Genomic DNA, 25137 nt, shown 5'->3' on the forward strand with positions numbered 1-25137 from the left:
ATAAAACATCAACAAGTGTATGTGCATAACACCCCGGTGCATATTTCCAATAACTTGGATCGACTCCCTCTTGGGCGAGAAGTTAAAAGCCTCCCTCCTTTCTCGCCGTCTCTCTCCCTGTACCTGTAATCACCTGGTACCACCTCTACTTGACCCGCCATCCCACACATAAACTCACACGCGCGCATACACCTGCAAGGGAGTGAAAACATTCCAGCCCGGGCAAAAAACATGCATACAGAATTTTCTTCCACCTGTCATACACGACGAATGAAAAGGTCTCTTCATGAGTACAGGCATTTATTGTTTGAAAGCTTTATGAATAATATCAAATGCAATAAGCGTGTGAGGTGCAACTATTATATTTGTCAACTTGGGGCCACCATCTTCACATTCTACCGTAAAGTATTTGTGACTGTCACTGAATGCGTGTAACTTTAAAAGGCGGAGTCTGGCCTGTTGAATCTTTGTGAAGTAACTGGAATACTGCAAAAGAAATTTTTGAGAAAAAAAAACGTTTTTTATTTTTAAGCTATGATGTGTCCACTACAGAGGACAATTTTTAAAACAAATGCTAGGCTCAAATACAGTTACAAAAATTCAAACAATACTTTAATGTGTTCTCAAGAATCTTATAGAAAACATGCTAACAACATTTAAAGCCTAAATTTGTTCAATAAAAAGTGTTTCCTCTTCCCTAAAAAGCCATTTTCTTTCTATGATGCAATCAAAGGTAGCAAAGCCCCACCCCTACATTTGGTATCATTGGAAAGCTCTGAATGTCCTCTATAGAGCACAAAAGGAGTGAATTCAATTGTATGCACTGCATGGGAGATGTTCAGGTTTAAAAAGGTCCACTACAGAGGACAAATTTGAATTGCTGGTAGTCAGGAGGATATTCAGGGTTCCGAGCTTATTTTTAGCAAGAGAAGCAATGTTCACCCTTGACTGGTCACCAGACAATCGCAGGGCTCGGAAAGACAGACAACCCATTCATAGATCCGGGACTGGTCGCCAGTCAATCGCATGGCACCTATCGACAGACAACCCCAAACAATGTAGGAGATATTCTTGTTCTTTTTTTTTTCTTTTTTTTTTTTTTAACAGTCTCACATGTCGGCATGTTTGCTTTGGTAATTGTATAGCTATCGTCTTAACGGGGGGAGGCATTTAATTTAAAAATGAAGCACCGATGCATGAAAATGAAAGGGCGAGGAGGCCCATGCACATTTCTGAGGTTTGTACCAAATCCATTTTTTCCATTTTGTGGCCGACTTTGGTACCTCGGCGGGGGAAAGCGCATAGTTGTGATTATATGGTGTGTGTGTCCAACGTTGCTGGAGGGATGGAGAGTCGGGTGGAGGGGGGATTGGGGGGAGTCATAAGACCACCGGGCAGCATATCAGACCCAGAGAACGTCATCTTTCAATGATACACATTAATGAGTAGTTGAGGTGCGAATGTGTCCAGGCTTCATACTGAGACATGGACGCTTCGGTGCCACTTTCATTTCTTCACCCTGTGCACTTTTTTTTTCTTTTACAGCATTTCTGCTTTTCATTCTGCTCTTTCCCCCCCCTCTCCTCGCCTTCTTTTGTCATCCATTTCAATTTGTCTAGATCTTTGCCATCTGTATCAGCTCTCCTGGATTCTATTGCTGTCATTATTTCCACTTTAATCGGATTTTTCTTCTCCTCATTATTGACACACTCGCCCATGCGTTCATCCACCCATCCAGCCAACTCAGGTCTCCTCGGTCCCTGTCCCGCTGCCGACCCCCCTCCACCGTCGCACTGACATCGCACGCTGCCCCCCCCCCCCCCCCCTCGTTTCCCTACCGCCGTCCTCCCCCCTCCTCCCCGAAAACCACTTCAAACAGCCAGCGCCATCAAAGCCCACAGGCAGCCAGCCAGCCAGCCAGCAAGGCAGCAAGTCGGCCAGCCTTCTGCTTCGACTTAAAATTACTGTCGTCCCAGTCGCGAGGCTGCTTTCCTCTTCTGATGCACATCAAAGATCCTCTTAAACTTTCCAAGTTGAAAAACCCTTTCCTCTTTGTCGAGTCGTTCTTCGACGGAGCTTTTGTCCGTTCTCGCGCCCCCTCCATCATTTTTTTTTTTTTTTTTCTCCGAGCAGGCCAGTAATGACAAGCACGCGCCGTCTTGTGAAGTTGTGCTGCCTGTGCATTTTTCTCGGTCACTTTAATTAGCATCTATTTAAAGACAATGGCGAGGCCTGTGCGAGCGCAAAACACACACACGCATTTTCAATTGCATTCAGTCTAAAGTGATCATCGTGACTGAATGTTTAACTCAATATGCAATATGATTTTTTTTTTTAATCAGAGCTGCGTGACCATAAAACACTGAAGTGCGTATGTGCTCATACTTGTTTTTCCCTCATACACAGGCCATTAAAAATTGTTCCTGAAAATAAAAGTATAGAGGATGTGGATTGTAAAACATTCAGCAAGATTTTCTCCTCGATAAATGACACTTTGGCATCACATCAAAAAAGTTGTAATAGTACAAGAAAAATGTAGTTTTATAAAAGAAAAGCCTTTATATTCAGAAGGGGCAAAAAGTCGTAAGAAAACAAGAATAAAGCTATGTAATTACAGGGGTATCATGATTGTGAGAATAGTTGAAATATTATGAGAATAAAGTGTGTCATAAGGAAAACAGTAATACATTAAAAAATTAATTAATAAATAAAAATGAAACAAATGATAATTTTATACAAATAAAGCCACAAAAAAAGAAAAAAAAGTAGAATAAAGTCAAAATGTTATGATTTTCCAAGAATAAACTTATTACAAAAGTCATAATTCTGAGAATGTTTAAATCTTATTAAGGTGAAGTTTTTAAATAAATAAATAAATAAATAAATACATTTGACCAGGAAAAAGTCATTCCGTATTATGCTAAGTCATAATACAAGAAAACTTGGCATTTTATGACAAAGCTATGGAATTAGAACTACGATGAATGAATAATTATGGGAATTAAGCTGAAATATGACAATAAAACGGTAACTCTTCAAGGAAAATATCCCACTTTAATAGTAAAACAAAGTTGTAATTTTATAAAATTGAAGTTCATTTTATGAGATAAAGTCATCAAATTATGATTGAAAAAACTTTATGAAAAGAATACTAACATTTTTTTTTCAAAACGATAACTTTCTTTTTGTAAAATTCTGACTTCATTAAAATCCACATTTTATAAGACAATGTCATAAAAAAGTGGTCATTTTATGCCATTAAAGCCTCAATGTTACAAAAAAAAATAGGGGAGTAAAATTTATATTTTATGAGCAAAAAGTCATTATGTGAATAAAGTTGTAAATTCACAATAAATTTTTTGGGGTGGGAATTATGGCGTAATAAAAGCAAACAAGGGTATCTAATTAAACATATTATCCAACTGAAATCACATATTTTCTTGTATTATTCCAACTTCAGTTTTCTAACACTACAAATGTTTGTTTTTATGTAACGCCCCAATCCTGTCAATGTGGCACTTAACGCCTTTTGTAGTGAGGTCACTGGGGTCACAAGGGAAGTTGCAGCTGGCTGGATGGATGCAATTTCCAACATGAGCCAGAGGATGGCACCCTCTCTGTATTCAACGCCGGTCACAAGAGTTGCCATCTCCCACCAACCTTCCGTGTTCCAAAAACAAAAAAATCACATGAGGCCTGCACTCAATGTCCCCTTGTACGATTTAATGATGATCTGTTGTTTGTGTGTCCCTGCCCACACGTGTTGCAAATACCCACCGATGTTACAGTTAATGAGCGCTAAATGGTGCCTTTTAAAAGCGCCGTTTTGCTCCGCAGACCTCACAGCTTATTTACAAATGTTTAAAAGAGACAAAAACCAGTGGGATGCATTCTTAACTCTTGAACTAACCAAATCCCGCAACCCATAGCTGTTCATTTAAGCTCAGAGACTTTTTTTTTTTTTTTTTTTTTTAGCGTGCAACCCCTATTAAAACAACCTCAGAACCTTTTGCGCTTGTCAGAGAATGTTTTAATATTCAAAGGGAACCACTATTGTGTGTTTTTTTTTCCCTTCGCCTTCGCCGGCGAACAAAATAAAAAGCCACATCAGAAAGCTGTAGAAGTCCCTGAGCATTTTCATGTGTAAAGACAAAAAAAAAAAAAAAAATGAGAGGGAAAACAAATTTGGACGCGGGGTATTTATAGAGTGCTGTGTGAGAGCCTTTGCAATGACAGGAGCCTAATGAAGTGGAGCCTTGCTTTTGATTCATAGTGTGGTGAGCGCGTGGGTCCCTCTGTGACTTGCTCGAGCATTCCTGCGCCGGTCCCTCGCTACACGGAAAACCAGCGCGGGCCACAGGGGAGGGCGGCGGGCCAAGTCCAAACACGCCTTTGGCCAAGGCGACCTTTTCGCCGCCGACAGCGGTCCTGCTTTTAGAGCGGCGCACAGACGGCGGTGGCCAGGTTCTATTCATACGGCACACAACGCTGTGGGGCGTTGCATTCTCAGACGTGGTCTTCTATAATGTTGATATTGTTTGTAGTCCAGTTTACAGAATGCATTAGTTTGACCAAGCCGACCTTGGTTGCTCTTGGACAGCGGTGGTCAGGTTCTATTTATACGGTACACAACACTGCGGGGGAGGCTCATTTGTCAGTTGTGGTGCAATTTTTTTGTATTGCTTATATTTCGGCTCACAGAATTCAACACATTGGTTTATTCTGACCAAGAAAAGCTTTACTGACGGCCTGTTATGTTCTAACAGCACACAACGCTGTGGGGTGATTCATTCATCAGTCTTGGGCCGCTGTGATGTTTTTTTGTTTTTTTTTAAATCAATTTTGTGGCCCGGTTTGCAAAAAGTTTTGTCTGACCAAGCAAACCTTTCTCGATTACCTCATTTCTGTTTAGACAGTAGTGGCTAGTTTCCCGACATATGTCACACAACGCTGTGGTACCGCAGTTGTGGTACTCCACAATTTTGTTTATAGAGTTTGCAGTCCAGTTGACAAAATCCAACGCATTAGTTTAGACTAACCAAGCCAAACTTTACACCGACCACAGGTGCATGCGGACAGTTCTATACGTGTAGCACACAACTCTCTGGGATGGTCCATTCGTCACTTGTGGTTCTCCAAAATTTTATAATGTCTGTATTGTGATTCTCATAATTCAAAGCATCAGTCTTACAAAACAATTCCATCCCAGCAACCTCGGTAGCACAAGTCAGCACTGAACATTTTGTTTTCTAAAGGGACACAATGCTGTGGGGTGGTCCATTTGTCAGTCATGGTCATCTATAATGTTTGTAATCAGGATTACAGATTTCAATGCATGAGTTTAGTCTGACCAAGTCAACATTTCCTGCTGAACACGGTTTCATGTAGATAGCGGTGACCAGGTTTTTACCCGGCACCGACTTCAGTTGTATGTAGACAGCAGCGGTCAGGGTCTCGTTATATGGCCCACCATATTGTGGAGCTGTCCATTCACTTGTGTTACTCTTCCCATAATGTTGTTTGCATTGTTTGTTTGTCTTTTTGACAAATTTCAGCACTGTTAATCTTTTCAGTCTTGCTTTGAGAGCAGCATGAAGACAGTAGTGAGCATGGTCTGTCTATTCATCCAGTACACACTGTTGTGGGGTGGTCCATTTGTCAGTTGTGGAAGTGCATCATGTTTATATTGTTTGCATTATGGTTGATAGAATCTAAAGCATCTTTTAAATGACGCAAAATTATTATATTAAATTTCCAACTGGTAATTTTACCTCATTAAATAAAAAAAGGAAAAGAAAAAAAATACTGGTACTTGTTACTAATTGCTAACTATCCATTTTTGAGGCACGTCCATCCATATATAATTTTTAAGGGAATTAAGTGTAAAATTAGAATATATCAATATCTCAATTTTCATTTTTTGACCCATGAGGACTCTTTCGCTGGAGCCAGTCACATTTCGTGGAGGAAGGGGGACTCATGCCAGACTCCAAACGACATCATGTAGCTCCTTTTTTAATTAATGTAAACAAAGCCAAAAATGAGTCAAACTAAAATGGTGAACAACAGTTAAGTGATGTACACTGGAGTGGGGCGTCTGCTACCCAACAACAGTCATTCATATACAATCATCATCGGTAGTATTTTAGTAGAAACAAAGTTTATTGAGGCACCTGGAAGCCAAAAATCGCTGTGTTGTTTTTGTTAGTGGGTAAATTATTGAATCTGGTAGGCAGAGATCAGAATATTCACAGACTAGTGATGTAATTAATATGAAGTAAATAAAAAAAGAACCTGGTTACAGTTTAAATACTGTAACCTACTTCCTTGGAATCGGTACAAAGGAAGAAACCGCTTGATAGGAAACAACCCGGCTGTAAGTGTGTTAGTTAAGCCTTGCTAACGTAAAAGGTGGAGCAGGTGTGAGTCAACAAGGTGGGCTGTTATTTCAAGCGTGACAGCGGTGGTCTGCAGGACAGGTAGGACACGGGTTGCGAAACCCACGCAGGCGGCAGCGCACAGGAAGCCTCGAAAGGAAGAAGAGCGGCGACCACAAAGGTCGTTTGCGCACCTCTTCAACTCACACCTTGACACTCGCGTTGTGCAAAAAGAGACGAAAACTGATTGCCTTTCTTTTTCTGTCTCCCGCATTGACATTGACGAACAGCTAATCGTCTCGTGCCTGTCATTTGGACGGCTACTCCGCACTTTAACGGAGGTGTGGTGGACATAAGTGACATGTACATATGTGTAATGTGTTAATATGAGGAGGAGTAGATTAGCCAGGGTGGAAGGTGATGGATAGCAATGGCGGTATCCCACTGGGAGAGATAATACTGCGTTCTATCTTCTGAAAAACAGATTTCACCATTATTTGGAACACATGTTGCAATCTCAACATGGCCAAAGTAGTATCGACTTCTTCAAATTCCACAAAAATAATGCAGTCAAGACAGTTGAGCTGGCGGAATTAATGCGCTTTAGGAATTGGTTCCTATCCCTAAAATAATCATTCAGAAGGCGAGCGCTCGGGAGCAGGCCACTTCCTGGCCTTCACAGAAGTAAATCGAGCTACGCAGACCAATTTTTAACACAATGAGGACAAATAAATCATTGTTTGTACCGTTATGTGATATACTTAAGATGACCAACACCGCAGACAAAACAATCGCAACAATCCCAAGTCTCTTGCAGTATCAAGACGACTTGACGTTCAGACCGTCAGAATACGCAAAGAACGAGAAGAAGCTAGGCTAACTTATTACGTAGTTATCTGTGTGTACCATAGATGTGGATGAACAATTTGGGGCTCTGAGGCAATCGTGACTTGAATGGCAAAAATTGAATCCATCAAAAACTAAACAAACAAAAATAAATAGTAGTGTTTGTCTATTTCTTAGCTAGCTAGCTAGCTAGCTAGCTACTTTCTGATTAAAGCAATAGACAAGACTTTACCATTTATTTGCTCTGTGTGACAGACTCATGTCACTGAATATGTTTCACAGTCCACACATTTAGCTGGTTCCCCATCACCTGCCACAACATTTTGCGTAAATGCAGTTGTGCAGTATTTTTATGTAATTCGGCAAATGAAGAAACCAATCTCAATAAAAACAGTACCATCGCAGCTTCCACTGTTGAGGTAAAAATTCAAGTGGTTAGGGTCCAATGCTGCATCTTTTTACATGACGCGTAATTAAGAATTCTTTACAAAACGTTGAAGGTTGGAAATCATTAATTAATTACTTGTTCTTTACCTGACGGTGGCGAGCATTCTGTTTACCTCATAACTGTTCACTGCTGCTTTTCTACCATCTACGAGTCGCATATGCTGTTCACAGTTTTGTTCTTCCTCTATGCCGATGATGAAGAGAAAATCTACATCGTGTTATATTTTCATGCGCATGCCTTGAAAGTGCACTTGTTGCTGCCTCACGCCCCGCGGCAACAGCAGAGATCTCAGCAGTGGTGGTGGTTCGGTATCGCCTAATGAGCGAAACATCTGAAGTACAGAGCGCCTTCTGCGTGGTTTTCTAAGTTTTCTTGCTTTGTGGGAATGTGTCAGTTTTTGGCTCACCAGCGATCCTCACTTGTGTCTTCTGTTTTTTTCACCTCTAATACCCGACTGATGTGTCACTCTCGTCTCTTTGTCTTACTTTCTGTCTTGCTCACTCTCTATTTTCTCACCCTTTGTTATCAATATAAATGGTGTGAAGGAATGTAGTACTGTAATCCCAGTAATCTGTTTTATTTTGGGTGGCCTTCGCTACCTAGCCTGTAGGCCCAGCTTGGCCTGACTTGGACCCTCATGTCAACGTGTTTGTGGCTATTATGACATATCATTAGACAAGAATGTCTCATGCTTCCTCTTCTCTCGCCGCAGAAATGCTATAAAAAAAATAAAAAAAAGACAGAGAGCTTGAAAACATCACATTCCCACAGGTTAACGTGTCATTTTGGGCCGGGTTCCTCTTCAATCCGCTGTCAGCGATCATACGATAATGTATGAAACATGGCAAATTCAAATTAAGTGTCGCATTCCAACGTGGGGCAACCGCCAAAGAGGAGCGCAGAGTACATTGCAACACAAATGATAGCCTTTATGATCATAGTTTGTGTGTTTTTTGTTTTTTTTATAGTACGATGACAAAGCCGTGTGAATGAATCCAGAGGGCTATTTATCCTGCTTATTCTGTCACTCTTAAGTGTTTTTTGTTCAAAATTCAAAGCAAGCGCCACTGCTAAGACGGAGATCAGGTGGGAGGTGTTTGTTCTTGGTTGTGGTCCCCGCCTGAGTCATCACACCAATGTCAGTCGGCATGTATGACTCAACGGGCGGCCACAGTGAGTATTTCTCAATGTCGTGCTCCGAAATATACATAAAAGGATTCAAATCATTCATTTTCCACGTGTCGATATGAATACAGAGTCATTTAAGGTGTGTGAGGTGTTCTCCCGAGGAGCAATGCGTCTTCCTACGCTTTGGTTGTTGTTGTTGAGGGTGTGGGCGTCCGTGACCCTCATGCGGTGCATTATCGAGTCCAAAAACAGCCAGAGTTGACTTTCTTCTGACAGCGACGAGGCCGTCACGGTTTGTGTTGCATTAACGCTACATTAACTACGAGCAGGCATTAGTTTGAATTATAGCATGTCATCGGGAAAAGCTGCACTCCAACTTCCACGCATCATGTTGTTAGTCATGGTTATTGCTCGAGGAGATGATTAGGGTTTTTTTTTTTGTTTGTTTGTTTGTTTTTTTCGAAGTGGCTACAATTGCATGTATTATTGGAAAAAAAAAATGTGTCCCCAAATTATTAGTTAATGTCGCTGTCCAAAAAATAAAAAAATAAAAAAAAAGAAGAGAACACTTCGTGATACATGATGTTTTCTAAAAAAAATAAAAAAATAAAAAATCTAGGTAAACTTAAAGAATTAGCGTGGGGTATGATGTAAGTCATCTTTATTTAAATAGAGCTTTCAAACCGCCTGAAAAACTTCAGTTTAGAATAGTTATGACATTTTGTGAAAATATAGGTCCGTTAGCTCGGACTATGCTAAATGGTCTTCAGCATTTTCTTTTCTAAAGATAGAGAGAAAAAAAAAACAAAAAAACATCAAAATGTACTCCCAATTTGGAAATGCGTGCATTTTGTTGAAGAGTTTGATAAAGCAGGCCACTTTAAAGCAGAATTGCCTTGGGCTTTGCTAAATTAAAAGATAGACTAAATATTTTTTTTAGTAAACACATTTGCAGATACACAGCTTTTACTTGACGACATTATTGGAAAATGTAGTTCAGAGGCATTTGATTGATTGATTGATTGATTGATTGATTGATTGAACATATAAACATACAATCAAAAAGCAGAGAAACAAAGAATTAAAAAAGAAAAAAACAAAAAACCATAAAATCATCACAGTTTACATGTTCAAAAGGGAGTAGGAAGAAGTTAAAAACTTATCTAGTCCTACCCTTATATATTTATATATTATATTATTATTTATATATTTAGACTTCTCTCATTATTAATACAATACTAGGCAAATATTTAAAAATAAAATAAAATGTAGAAACCTAGTTATGAATACAAGTGCACATGGACATGCGTGCATTTGACGGCAACATATGTACATGAAATTCCTAGACATATACCATAATACATTTATAAATCATATACTCATACTCATATATACAATTTTTATGCTCTTATCGGACACAATTAATCTTTTTGAACTTTGCTTTTAACAATTTTTTAAACTCAACAAGTGAGTCACATCTTTTCAGGTCAATTCCATTCATTTATCATTATACTGTAAACGCCTTTTTGAGATACCATACATACTTTTTTTTTTTTTTTACTGTGACGTTAAGCAAAAAAAAAAAAAACACTCAGTAGAATTGACTTTTCTTTAAATTGACTTTTTTTTACTTTTGGAAACATATGCTATTTATTTTACACCAACGCTGTGTAAAAATGCAGATGAGTTAAAATATTAGCGTGGCTTAATGGCTCTTGTTCATTATTTTTGAAGAAAAAAAACGGACCATTTATGGAGATCCATGGTTTTTTTTTCTGAACATGAATAAAGTTTTGCAAACATTCAGGTCAGTTTCAAGAATAAGCATTGGAGTGGATATAAAAAATATTTTGAAAGAAACCAAAATTAGCTTTTTATTTGACAAAAATATTTGTCAAAAATAATATTGCTGGTATGGATATACTGAATGCCTCTTTTTTTTTTTTTTTTTTTTTTTTTTTAAATCCTCCACATTTGGAGGTATACTTTTTTTTTTTGACGATAATAACACTTTTGTTAACAACTTTGTAAACAGAGTATGCTAAAAGGCTCTCCAGCATTAGTTTTGAAGCTTGCCAAATTTGAAGATTGCCTTTTGTTAAGTGGCACCACTTTGGAAAATTTTGAATTGGGTACGCTTGGGGTACGCTAAAAGACGACAACAACTGGAGATATGTGCTTTTTACTTGAAAATTTCATCCAAAAAAAATTGCTTGGGTTATGCTCTCGGGCTGAACAATTAATCAAATTTAAATCGACATTGCACTTTACATGTCATTGTTTCATGAAACATGAAAAGTTGAAGTGAAGTGGTGTTTTCTGGGGTGGAACGACATAATTATTTTTCCAAAATTGTTGGTCTTTGGCATTTTTGGTTTTCTAAAAATGCAGATAAGTTCAAATAATTAGCTTGGTGTGAGGCTAACTTAAAAAGCATGTTTGCTGTAGAGCGTTTTGATTAAAACCCGCATCGAGAGGCTACACTTAAAGTAGCGTACAACATGTTCAAAGGTGCCTGCGACAAATGGGGCCCTACTTATTGCCTCTCAACACCCAAAAACAGAACAAACAAGGTAATTTCTGGGTCATTACTGCACACCACATGATTGCCATGCAAGATCACATGTGCAGACTGTAAAATAAGCCGTCCAGTTGATGCCTTCCGGCTCATCATTTCTGGCGTGGCGAACCGGTTCGTTTGACTCTTTTCACAATAATTTCACTTGACCTCCAGTGAAGTCGCTTCGCTGCGGTTTAGAATTTAAAAGAAGAAAGCCATTCCTCCACGGTGAATGCAAATTTTCACACTTGCTTTATTTTACTGGCTGACTTTTGTAGTACCAAACAAACTAGACAGATCACATGCAATTCTGCTTTTTTTTGTCTGTTCCCTAAGAGGAAAAGCCTGCATCAAAGTTGTTTCTTTGAGGTGCTTCGTTCGACATCATGTGATCAAGCTCATCAAGCATGAAACGGCAGCGTTCTTCAAGCGCGCTCTCGCTATGAGTCACCGTCTTCCCCCTGCACACTTTGTTGCATGTTAAATAGCTCTCGACTGCATGTTGTTTTGTGTTTACCATCTTTTGCGCCGCCACTCTTCGCACTGCATGAATTGATCACCGCCGACCCCTTTGTACCTTCGCACACAAACTCAAACCTCCTGCGCCGTTCAAAGTACAAACAAAGAAGCAGCTATTTGAAGGATGCTCGCGCCATCCAAATAAATAAATCAACAAGGCAGATAATGAAAGCCATGCCTGCGCGGTGCTGCTTCAAATGGGCCGGTGTCATTCACTGTCATAGCGGGGGGAAATTAGAGCCAATTTTACACTAATCCGGAACAGACTTGTTCTCTTCTGAGGGGCCTAGTGGCGTGCCCTATCGTCCCGGGAAAAAAAAAAAAAGTCTTATGGTTGCACCTCGGCTACATTATTCTTAGGATGCGTTCAGACTAATTTCCTGCCTCGTTAGAGCAAGTTCATTCGATTGATTCATTGTTGTACTTTATTAGAACGGGTTGCTCTCACTTCTTTCAATTTTTGTTTGTGTCAGGTGTGCTACCTGTATCTCCTCCCCACTTCCTCTTCCTGTTCTTCACTTCCTGGTTCACGTCAGCCTGTTCAACTTTATGCCTTTTTTTTTTTTTTTAAGAAAACATATTTAAAAGTTATTTTCCGTTTATTCGAAGTTTGCTATTCATGTTTATTTTTCCCTGTGGAATCTATCCACAGCTATTCGCTGCCTGAAGTCATATTGGTGTCAACGAAATGTCTGAGAGACAGATTTTTTGTTTGTTTTTGTCACGACAAACTAAGCTATGTCGAGTCTTGGGCACATGATGTGATTTGTCCTCTGCGGAGTGCTATAAAAGATCATAAGCTATAGATAAGATAGGTCAGATAGCTAAGATAGCTAGTTAGCAAGCGTAGCAAAATAGAATTCCTCTTTTTTTTTTTTTGTTGTCTTTGTCACTTGTTGCTAGGCAGATTTTGAAAAGACCTGAAACTCTGGCTCAAGGCGGAATGTTTATTTCAAATTCAAAGTAACACAAGAAATGTAGATGAACTATGTTGAAGTGATCGTGTCTGAGAGACTTATTATTTATTTATTTGTTTTTGTCAGAACAAGCTAAGTTATATCAAGTCTTTCTTTGGTGCATTATATGATATTTTGATATTTCTTCTATGGAGTGGCTACAAAATCGCTTAAGCTAGTTAAGATATCCAAGATAGCTAAACTAGCTTAGCTATCTAAGCTAGCTAAGCTAGTTAGCAGGCATAGCAAAATAGAAAATAGAATTAGCCATATTATTTTTAATGGCCTCTTGTTGCTAGGCAGACTTTGAAAAGGACTGACTGCCTGATGCCTCTGGCTCAAGGAGAAATGTTTATTTAAAAGTAACACAATAAATGTTGTAACTACAGTTGAACACACACACACACACACAACCTCTGACAGTAGCTTAGCATCGTCTCTGGGTTTATTTCAGTCAAGTTAAGCTGCGATTACTCGCTCGTGATTGGATATTGCCAATCAAATCAGCGACACGGAGGCCTCGGAAACGAGAGCCAACCGTTGAGATCCCGCGCATGTGTTTGTGATTGTCATTTATTGTCTTCACCATGGGAAAATGTACTGCGTTTCTTCCTGTCTGCAGCCGTCTCCGCATACAAGGATGCGATTCAAGTTGAAATTATAGTTTTTCTTGACACAGCTATTGATCTTGCCTTCTGATGGTGACATTTCGTACCACAGCTTGTGAATGATTTACATCGTTCATCAAGTTAGGTGCTTTTTTCGGTCGCACTCATTGTGTTTTAATGCAGACAGTCGGGCGGCCTGTGATGTGAATATTATTTTGAAGTGGAGTGAAAATCATCGGCTTGACACAAATATTCACAAAACGTTTCATTGAATGCATTTTATGTGGTTAAAAATGTCGTCAGTGAAGGCTACAATACTTTTTTTTTTTGTGTATATTCCTAAGTGACGCCGTAATGATAACAAATTATTTTTAAACGTTTTTGAGGTTGCATTACATGGATGGCTTTTGAAAATATTTGTTGGTTCCACATTTTTTACAGTTCGAGCTCCTTTGTGTGTTTACAAAAAAAGTATGCATGTGTTTTGGCTCATGGTACACATTTATAAACCACAAAAAAAAAAGAGCACAAAAATACAAAAATGAAAACAAAGTATGGTGTTTTTTTTTAGTATTGAAAACTGTTGTGCACTTCAGAACTTACTCATGTTTTGTGTGTTTGTGTGTTTTTCCCCTGTTTGGTTTCGGTTCTCTATCATGTTTGCCGCATCATGATGTTTAGATCGATAGCTCAAGGTGCTAAAAGACAACCCACGCATCGTTTTTTTTTTTTTGTCTTTTTTTAAAAGATTAAATAAAAGATTATTGTATTACTTTTTTTTACTCAGTGACTAATGGACGAATTAAAAGAAATGAAAATAAAACGTAATTAAGATTGTCCCATTATAATAACCCATCATGTCTTCTCAATTCTTCCTCCCAGTGGACACAGATCAAGTGGGTTCACTGGGGTCCGAGGGAGAGGATGAGGTGGGCCTGTGGAGCCTGGAGCCCCAGGACTACCAGGAGAGCCTGGACAAGACCAGCCAGACTCCCAGCGAGGGCACGGACGAGCCCGGCAGCCCCGCCCTCTCGGCGCAACCTCACAGCCTCAGTCCCGAGAGCGGCGGCGACAGCAGCAGGAAATTCTGGGCCCAGGTGGAGCCGGAATTCGAGGCCACAGATGACGGCGGCGGCGGCGGCGGCGGCAGCGTCGCCTCTGCCGCCGACAGGGAGGGGGAGCCGGCGGGATCACTGAGGATGCACTGTGAGTTGACAATAAATCACAAGATTTTTATCTGGGCCTCCGTCCAGACAAGTGGGTGGATTTGTACTCTGTTTATGTAGATGGCATCGCAGACACTCACAAACCAAAAGCCAGTGGTGGTAAACTACATGTGCTTTTTAAATTCTTCGTTCTCCACCAACAATAATGTTATGAATCACACAAAAAGACATCAATTTGAATTGATTGTAAAAGTTTACAGCTGCATTTGTTACAGACACAGGAACAAATAAACTACCTCAAATGATTGTGGGGTGTTGTTGCTAGGCAGAATTCAACACAATTAACTCTCCTATTGGGAAATAATGGTTGGCATTTGCTAGCCACGCCCACTAGACTGTTTGAACCAGGAAGTAGCAAGACAAATTTCACTACTGTCCATCCATCCAATTTCTTAACCGCTCACAAGGGTCGCTGGGGTGCTGGAGCCTATCCCAGCTGGCAAAGAAAAACAAAGAAACAAGAAGAGCTAAAACTTTTTTTTTTTTTTTTTTTTTTTTTTTTAAATAAAAGTGAAGAAAGTGTTATTTTTAGTCAAGAAACGTAGTGTTATGAGAAGGGTTTTTCAAATTAAAATAATAAATTGATTATTTTTTCAAAATATTATGAGAAAGCAAATCATATTATTGTATTCTCCTAATATTCATGTATTTAATTCAGAATGCAAATCTGTATTTTTCCAAGACAAAAAAAAGTTGGAACGTTATGAGAATATGTTCTTAATTATCAATGTCAACATCTGCATACAAATTTAAAACACTAGCCTGCCATATATATTAATCAAGTAATGTCATTAAATATTTTGCAAAACATGATCATCACATAAGTGTGAATCATCCCAACACAGTTTAATATTAAGACTTTTTATCATAATATTCTTACTTTATTCCCATAAAAAAATCTTATATAATCACAGCTTTATTTTTGTAATATTAGAACATTTAGCTCATAATACTTCAACTTTATTCTGAGCAGAATGTTAACACAGATATATATATTTATGCCCACAAAATTACATTTTTATTCTCTGTAATATTTTGATTTTATTCTGGTAAAATTGAGACTAATTTATATAAAGATCAGAACTTAATTTTTGAAATGTATTGCAACTAGAAATTGCCAAATTAATGGCATTTTTAAAAATTATTCTAGTAATTTCTAGTTTCTGATCGTAAAACGGTGACAAGAGGGCGGCTGATACTGGTATCAGCCACTTTTACGAGTACCGATACCGATATTTGGTATAGATTTGGTACTTGCCCGTCCATTTTTTATGTATTTATTTGTTTATGCCATTAACACAACCAAAACAGAAGTTAGTTTATTCATTATATATATTTTTCATATTATCTGCTGATATTATCACTTATCAGAATTTTACTCTGCCCGTAATATGGGAATCGGCATCGATCTAAGAAAAATAAATCCATATCGGTCGGGCCAAGTTAAATTTTTTCCCCAGTAAAATGCATTTCTACACTTTTTCAACTTTATTCTCATAGTTATAGCTTATATTGGCATTGTGGTCAAACTACACTTTTGTGGAAATGTACAGTATGCTCTATTATTACTCCGTACAGTGCAGCATCAAAGGCTTGTGAGAACATGACAAAAGGCGGCGGCGGCGGCGGCGGCGGCGTCACACTATTTCCACGCATCAAAGAGGTGACGTTGCGGCCTGCGCTCTCTGCGACGCGAGGCCTTTCCCTTTTTTAAATCCCGGCGAGATGAAAGCGTCACGCAGCCCCGCCGACTTAACGGGCACTTAGCCCGGCCGCTCGTGTGATTTTGGCCTTGCCCCTGCGAAAAGGCACGCCGGAGTTTTTACAGCGCCCGACCGCACGGGCTCGGTCCCCGGGCCACATAAAAAAACATCTCCAAATTTGCCAACATCTGCAAACATTTGAAAAATCCACCTCAAAGTGGAACTGACTGGCTGGAGGTCGTGCGATAGGAGGCGCCGTCGCTCCTCCGCCGACGTCTCGGGATGCTTGTCAGCTATCCTGAGGACACCGAGGAGGAGGTGCACTTACTTTCTTTTTTTTTTCCCACAGCGTCTTTTTAGTCAACAGTTTAGATTCATCCGTGGTGCCAACACTCATGCATAATTCAAGGATATGTTCACAGTAAACATATAAACAAAACATCTAGCATGGTGGAGTAGTGGTTAGCCCATCAAGAGGTTGTGGGTTCGAATCCTGGCTCGGGCCCTCATTCTCCCTGCGCTTTCAATTGGCTCAAAAAAACGGATTGATGATTTCTGACACAATGCGGACTCATAACAATTGTTTTGGATTTTCTGCTTTGCCTGACCTGATAAGTTATAAAGACAACCAGATGAAACATTTTGCAATTCCACATCTTGGCTTCATATGGAAACACGTTTTTTTTGTTTTCTTCAGACGTTCGTTCCTGGATTTAGTAGGATTTGTATGCAAAATAATGCACTGTAATTAGTAGCAAACGGGTTTAGGGGGCTACCTAAATATGATTCGTTTTTCAGTCATAAATGATTAATATGAGAATATTAGGCCTGTAACCTATTATGAAAAATATATATTGCATTTTCAGTATGACCAACAGTGCTTTTCCATTACTTCCTTTGAGTACTGACCCTAAATAAAAAAAAAAAAAAAAAAAAGTAGGGCCACACTGACATGTGAGAAAATTGTACTATAACAAAAATAAATTCTTCATAATTTGGAATAAAGGTATCCTTTTATGAAAATGAATTTACAAAAAAATAAAATAAGCATCAATATTTCAAGAATAAAGTTACATCACAAATGTCAAATTAAAAAATCAATGACGAAAAAGTTTGAATCAAGTTGTAATATTATTAGGTAGAAGTCTTAATTTTGCATGCATTAAGTCGTAGTGTTTAAAAAAAAAAGGTTTAAATATTTCAAAAACTTTTTTTGCAATATTACAGGAATAAAGTCAAAGTTTTAAGTCAAGAAAAGTTCTAATACTACAAGAACGTAGTCGGAATTTAGGAGAAATTGTTATATTAGAAGAATTAAAACTAGTCCTTGCAAATGTTTTGTTGTTTTTAATTAATATTACAGAAATAATTGTTTTTTTACAGAAATAATTTTGTCTCAATTGTTGTAATGTAGTCACAGCTGTAATATTACAAGATAGTCCCTATGCAAAATACAGTAATCATATAAGAGAATGTTTCCTTGTCAAAATTTATATTATGAAAATAAAGTTGTAAAATAATGAGAAATGTAATAAATTGTTTATTCATCGAAAAAAGCAATGTTAGCTTGTCACCATCATTGTTTTTCTTACACTGACTGATTTCAACACAAATCCATTGAAAATGTGGTCTGTTTTTTTTGACGTACCCATATGCAGGTAGGACTTCCGACTCCCACGTTGACTTGGAGGACCTGGCCCATTACGACTTCCTGGCCAAGCTGAGGAAGGCCTCGACCTCCGCCGACCTTTTGGACCACTTTGGCCGCAACGGCACGTCCGCCGTGCAACGTCTGCAGGGCGGCGCTGGCGCCGGCGGCGGGTCGACCCATGAGGAGCTGCCGCCTGCCATTTGGTCCCCAGGAGTTCAGCACCACTCGCCTGAGGGAACAGGTAGGCTCGTGTGGAAAACACATTTGATTCAAAAATCTCACCTTTTTGTCCAATTTTTTTTTTTTGTGTGTGTCCCAGATGTTCGTCGGAGGCTGCAGGCCTGTCCATTCTGCCACAGGACGTACCAGCACGGAGCCTCGCTGAGGGACCACATCAAATACTGCCAGGAGAGGGACCGGGGCCTCACGGGGTGCCCGTTCTGTGGATACACTGCCCCCCATAGGGCGCAATTGGAGCAACACCTGGCGCTTCACCACCAAGTGCAGGACAAGGTGAGTTGGCTCACAAATATCCAATAAGACTGGAAATAAGTATGACGATATTTTGTAACGTTTGTGTGTCAACCTTGTAGAGCGCCGTCACTTTGGATCAAGGCGTGGAGACCAGGAAGTTCAAATGTGTGCAGTGTGGAAAGGCCTTCAAGTACAAACACCACCTCAAAGAGCACCTCCGCATCCACAGTGGTGAGATGAAGACGGAACAAAGTCCACTGCGACTTTTTGATGACATTTTCGCATTATGTACATGATTCGCGCCACTTACAAATACAGGACTGTGAATGTCATGTTTCAAAGTACTACATTTAGCATGCTTAGTTGTCGTGAAAGCACAAAACAGCTCACCTTTGATGAGTCGCACTTTTGGCAATAAGCGCAACAATAATGTTTGTATCTGGATAATAAAAAACTGAATTAGGAAAACTACACTGAAAAGGGGAAAAAAATCACAATATTGAATACAAGCGTAAAATCATAATATTGCAAGAAGGAAGTCTTATTTAAAAATATATACTATTTAAAAAAATAAAATGCTGCTGTTATGGGACTGCTGCTGATGCTGCTGCTACTACTACAATGGGGGGAAAAAAAGGTAAAATTGAGTAAATTCAACACGAGTAAATTCAACGCATCATTTTTTAGTGTACTGCTACTAGAAGGACTAATACTAGTACTAGTACTGCTACTATTACAAGTACTACTACTAGTACAAATACTAAAGTACTACTACAAGTACTACTAGTACTAAGTTCTAGTACTATTGCACATACTAAAAGTACAAGACAAGACAAATAATACAAGTACTACTACAAGTACTACTAGTACTAAGTTCTAGTACTATTGCACATACTAAAAGTACAAGACAAGACAAATAATACAAGTACTACTACAAGTACTGTTACAAGCACTACAAGTACTAAAAGTACTAGTACAAGTAGGCTACTACTACAAGTAAGCTATTGCAAGTTTTACTACTACTACTACTACTACTACAAGTACTACTACAGGTACTACAAGTATTAAACGTACTATTACAATTGCTACTACAAGTACTACAAATACTGCTACAAGTACTACAAGTATTAAAAGTGCTATTACAAGTAGAATCACTGCTACAATTACAAGTACTGCTACAAATACTACAATTATTAAAAGTACTACGACAAGTAGGCTAAGTACTGCTACATGTACTACACTATCAGAGCAGGTACTACAACTATTGCTACAAGTACTATTACTACTACAAGTACTATTACAGGTACTACAAATACTGCTAGTACTCGTACATGTGGCTTTCCAAATACTGGTAATACTACATGTACTACTACAAGTACTGTTACAAGTACTACGTACTTACTTAGTACAAGTACAAGTACTAGGTATGAAAAGTACAACTACAAGTACAATTAGGCCACTGCAAGTACTGCTACATGTACTACTACTGCTACTACTACTTAAAGTACTACTACAGGTACCACAAGTATTAAAAGTACGATTACAAGTAATACTACAAGTACTATTACAGCAGGTACTACAAGTACTGCTAGTACTACTACAAGTACTACATGTGGCTCTCCACCTTACAAGAGTCAGCAGTCCCTTTCAAAATTTCTGCTGGCATTTTCAACTGATTATTGTTAGTATTATTATCATCATTAACTCATTCACTGCCATTGACGGAAAAAGATGTCAAATGATGCTTTTTTGCTGGGCTGGCAGTCAATGTGTTAACCGTCCATCAGGCGGGGGTGGCAAGAGCCCCCATATGCACGATGAATGATTGACACCTTGTCAGTCACTCCTTGTGTATCTTACTGTTTGTTTTGGTGGGGCAAGAAAGTTCTGATACTGAAAGCATTATTTGAGTTCCGAATGTCCCGTCTCTGTGTGTCACCTTCAGGAGAAAAACCGTACGAATGTGCCAACTGCAAGAAACGTTTCTCCCACTCGGGCTCCTACAGCTCCCACCTGAGCAGCAAAAAGTGCCTCGGCAGCAGCGGCGGACCGCTCGGAAGTTCAGGAGGGACGAGCGCCGCGTTTAACGGACACAACCAAAACTCCTACCAGCACTCCTTTCCGCCGTCGCCATCTGCCGGCCGGGAGAGGAACAGCAAGGGCTCTCCTTTGGCGTTGCAAGTCCAAGACGATGCTTCCCATCTTTCGGCTCAGGATTTCAGCTTCCGAACTTCAGAACTGGCTTCCCTTTGCAACCCCTCGGCGGAGTTTTCCCTGAGAGCCAGCATCTTGAAAGGGACCACCCTGCTGCCTTACCTCCAGTCCGGCTCCAAGTTTGAACAAATGCTGCAGGAGATGCTCCACAGGAAGTACGACGGCATGGACAGGAACGGAGGAGGTCCAGACAGGAAGGTGTCGCCGGAGCGGGGGGAGTCAGGGGAGCGGCAGAGAGGGGGTCTCGGCGTGATGTGTCGCTGGTGCTCCCAGGTTTTCCCCAACGCGGCGGTTCTCCTGCAGCACGAGCGCTACCACTGCAAGATGAATCGAGAAGCTCCGGAAGCGCCTGAGAAGAAAGACCACCACTCGCCGCCTTTATTCCTGTCCAGCGAAACAAACGACGTTGCCAACGGAAAAGAATCCCCGGTGCCGAAGTGGCCCTCGGGACCTCATCAGCTTCTGCTGGCGCTGCATTCCCCTCACGACCGCGTGGAGTCTTCGGGCCAGGAGAACGGCAGCCCCGCCCCTCACATCGGAAGAAGATTCCCATCCTCGGGTTCTCCGGTTGGCCTGGACCTCAGCGGCCAACTCTCCTCACCTCACAACCGCTCTCAGAACGAACCTCTGGACCTTTCCATGCGCAAGCGGATGGCAGAGCAAATAAACGGCAACGGCAGCGGCGCCAAGAGGGAGAGGACGGAAGACAGGAGCAAACAGCTGAGTCGGCAGAGTCCCAATCAACTTTCGGACCAATCGTTACATCCTCAGCCCATCTACGGAGCACACGGAGCGCACGTGTTTCCGGGCTCCTTATACAACGGGTTCCCCTTCTTCAGCCAGTCTGCGTTGGGGTTTGCGGGGCACGACGGCATCGCGTCCCTTCCGTTTAGCCCGTCGGCGATCGGCCCCGGATTTCTCTCGCCGTTAGCTTACATGGTGGAAACCGAGTCGGAGGCGACCTTGAAGAAGCTCCACCAGGAGAGACAAGCGCTCATGGTAAGCACGGCTTCTTCAAGTTGGAGCCATAGAACGGCTGGATCAAACAAAAGTATTTTAGGCCCATGATTGACCCGATTCAGTTTTGATAACGATTTTCCACATCAGAACCGAAATAGTTTTTTTCATACGGCAGCTTTTGAGGCTTTCTCAGGCCAACTGTGGAATATTCTTCAGCCCTCTAGTGTGTCCTAGGTCGGCCCCAAGACCTCTTTCAGGGAGGCTGCTGAAGAGTTGCACCTAGTGTTAATTTTGTCAGCCATTTTTACATTTAATACAGTTTCAATCACACTTAGTTAGTTTTTATCAGTCAGCCTCATCTCATTTTTATTTAGTCAACAATAATTCAAGCGTTTTAGTCTTTATTTTAGTTCAAGAAAACATTATTTGACTACTTTTAGTCAACAAAAACTAGCAATAATTTTAGTCTTTTACAGTCATTTTACCCTTTTACATTGAACATTTCCATCTGATATAAAACTTTTTCACATACAATTGCATTTAATTGTCTCTCGTCTCTTTGTTGAAAAACAACTTGACACACAATTACAGTATATCAACAAGTGGCTACCATGGCTCCATGCTACTAGCTAGTAAGTTAGCCAGCGTTACTTCAATCAATCAATCAACCAATCAATCAATCAAATTATACAACACCTGTCATACATTAACATGCACCTCAAGGTGCGAAAAAATCCCGACTACAATCAAAAGACAAAAAAAGCCCCCCGCCTCCCCAACCACCAAAAAAACAAATAGAGGCACAGAGAAACCATGTAAGGAAAGGCACCCAGGAAACACTGGTCAGATTAATCGTATTGTTGAAACGTTACAGCCGTTGGATTAACGTTATGTTATAAACAACCACCACAAAAAAATTTTTTGTTACAGAATCATATAATTTTTCTCTTGTCTTTGTTCATGAAGCAAAATGTCCTTCGATTTTAAGACCAGTTTTTATTAAGTGGACGACATTTTCGTCTCATCTTCATTACTTAATGAAAATGCATACTGATTTAGTTCCAGTTATTGTTTATTCATGGCGGCTTTAGTGTAGTCTAGGGTTGTCATGATACTAAAATTTCAAACTCGATATCGATATTGATACTCAGGGTAATACTCGATACTCAATACCATTTTTGATACCGCAGAGATAACAAAAACAAATACTTTAGAAATACAAAGAAATAAAATCATTAACATAACCGCAAATAATCAATTAAATTAAAATATTAATAATCAGAAAATAAAAAAGAAACACGACTTTTTCACTTGCAAATAAATTATAATTAATACAAATGAAATACTGAGGTAATAATTGAGGTAATGAATAATAATTGAGGTAGCTAACTCCAAGTCATCAGAACTATATTTTGACTATTATAGTCTAGTTTTCGTCCGGTATTTTTATTTTATTTATTTTTTATGGAAAGTACTGTCACGCTCATCGAATCAATTCAAGTTGTGAAAAGATGTTGCTGCGGTCTTGCAGGGGGAAGTTTTGAACCGCGGCGCTCTCGACTACCTCTCGATGATGGACGAAAGCTTGGAGGGCGACGGCGGCGCAGGACGCAAGAGGCTGAAGAAGACGGACGAGGGTCTGTACGCTTGCGACATCTGTGAAAAAACCTTCCAGAAAAGCAGCTCTCTGCTCAGACACAAATACGAACACACAGGTGGGTAAAAACCAAAAAACCCGATTCGTCCCCTCCCCGCGAACACTGCAAACCGACGAATGTTTTTTTTTGTTTATGTCCACTCCAGGCAAGCGTCCTTACGAATGCAAAGTGTGCAGCAAAGCGTTCAAGCACAAGCACCACCTGATCGAGCACAGCCGCCTCCACTCGGGGGAGAAACCCTACCAATGTGACAAGTGCGGCAAGCGCTTCTCGCACTCGGGTTCGTACTCGCAGCACATGAACCACCGCTACGCCTACTGCAGCAAGGACCAGGACCCCGACCAAGACCACGACGACGGGCCCCGGGAGCCCGCCGAGGACACGCGGACGCCGCAGTCCTTCCTCAGCGACGCCAGCCTGGACGGAGCCTCCGAGGCGCCCAAAGACGACGACGAGGACCGGGAAGGAAGGAGAAGCGAGGAAAGCCGAGAAACGCGGCGGGACGGGAGTTGCGCTGGGGGAAACCACGTGGACGGGGCGGAACTGTGGGAGTGTCACGCCCAGAACGTCCAGAACGGAGACTTGGAAAAATGTGAACTGAGCCTGGAAATAACAAATCTACCCCGGATACAAACTTGAGTCCTCAAAGCCAAAGCGTTGCATACTGTACATATCTTTGATTGATCTTTCATTAATATGCCAAAGGAACACGTGGCTACAACATGAAGCGTTCAAGCCAAACACGTCACCAACAAAGTATTTTATCAAACACTTTTATGTATAGTCTTTTTTTTTAAATTGTATGCTAATGCTAATTAAGCCAGATGAGATTCTTGTGCTAGCAGTGCTAGCCAAAAAATTCGTACATTCTTTTGCCTTTGGAATCCATCGGTTCATTTTTTTAGAGCGATTGTCCAAGTCACAGGTGAGCTGGAAAAGACCACTAGGGCATAACTCAAAATTCATCTTTTTTTTTTAAATATACAGTGGACCCCCGCTTTATCGTGCTTTATTTAGCACAGGTTAACAAATTTTTAGTAGGTTTTAAAATTAGAGATGCAAGTAAACTTTGAGATGATATTTTGTTTTTTCAATAATTCCAAATCTGCCCTTGTTTTTCCTCCAGCATATCAGATTTTTAATAATAATAATAATAATATAAAAACAATAATATGATATGTCATATAGTAATATATTTAGCAATATTTATGATTTAATCGTTAGGTTCACCAACAGAACAGTTGGATATTTTGTGTAAGTTGCATGGTAAAATCCATATTGCACAACCTTTTATAGGTCAAACATAAAAAAATTTAATATCTTTAAAAAATAAAATCTTGATGTGCCTAAAAAAAGTAAAACAATCAAATTTCAAAATAAAATTACAAAAATAATTTAAAAAAAAAAACATCTTAACATGCAATGCAATTTTATTTATTTATTTATTTTTTTGGCCATACTAGAATTGTGTAATTCCACATCCGCTACAATAGGTGGCAGTGGCGCTCTCATTGACAGATTGCATGAGGTGTATTGGCTCCTCTGCATTTGTGTACTGTACGTACATCGATTTTATACGCAAATGATACTGCTTTCAGTCACAGTGGAGGGTGGGAGGCGGCACAATAGTTCTTCTGGGCCGAACCTTACAAAAATAAGTTAGAAGTAACTGGTATAAGGAGACAAAGCCATCTCTGATTAATATTTTCTGTTAACCAAGTGTCATTGAGGTCCATTGAAATGTATTGTGTGTAAAAAAAAAAAAAAAAAAAGTCTGGAAAAAAAAATACAAATAAACCTCCAATGAAA

At 39.9% G+C, this 25137-nt stretch overlaps 1 protein-coding gene across 1 annotated transcript in view; it reads left to right on the plus strand.

The window, feature by feature from the left end:
* The window catches only part of LOC144023743 (zinc finger E-box-binding homeobox 2), a 36113-nt gene extending 11193 nt beyond the window's left edge, over positions 1 to 24920 (plus strand). The window contains exons 2-8 of the mRNA XM_077529524.1: positions 14325 to 14648; positions 18030 to 18263; positions 18342 to 18535; positions 18616 to 18727; positions 20442 to 21709; positions 23202 to 23385; positions 23474 to 24920. Coding sequence (XP_077385650.1) covers positions 14325 to 14648; positions 18030 to 18263; positions 18342 to 18535; positions 18616 to 18727; positions 20442 to 21709; positions 23202 to 23385; positions 23474 to 23967 — 2810 coding nt within the window. The 3' untranslated portion in view covers positions 23968 to 24920. The remainder of the gene's footprint in view (positions 1 to 14324; positions 14649 to 18029; positions 18264 to 18341; positions 18536 to 18615; positions 18728 to 20441; positions 21710 to 23201; positions 23386 to 23473) is intronic.
* Positions 24921 to 25137: the final 217 nt, after the last annotated feature.

Source organism: Festucalex cinctus, chromosome 8, assembly GCF_051991245.1.
Source record: "Festucalex cinctus isolate MCC-2025b chromosome 8, RoL_Fcin_1.0, whole genome shotgun sequence".
In the NCBI taxonomy this organism is placed as follows: Eukaryota; Metazoa; Chordata; class Actinopteri; order Syngnathiformes; family Syngnathidae; genus Festucalex; species Festucalex cinctus.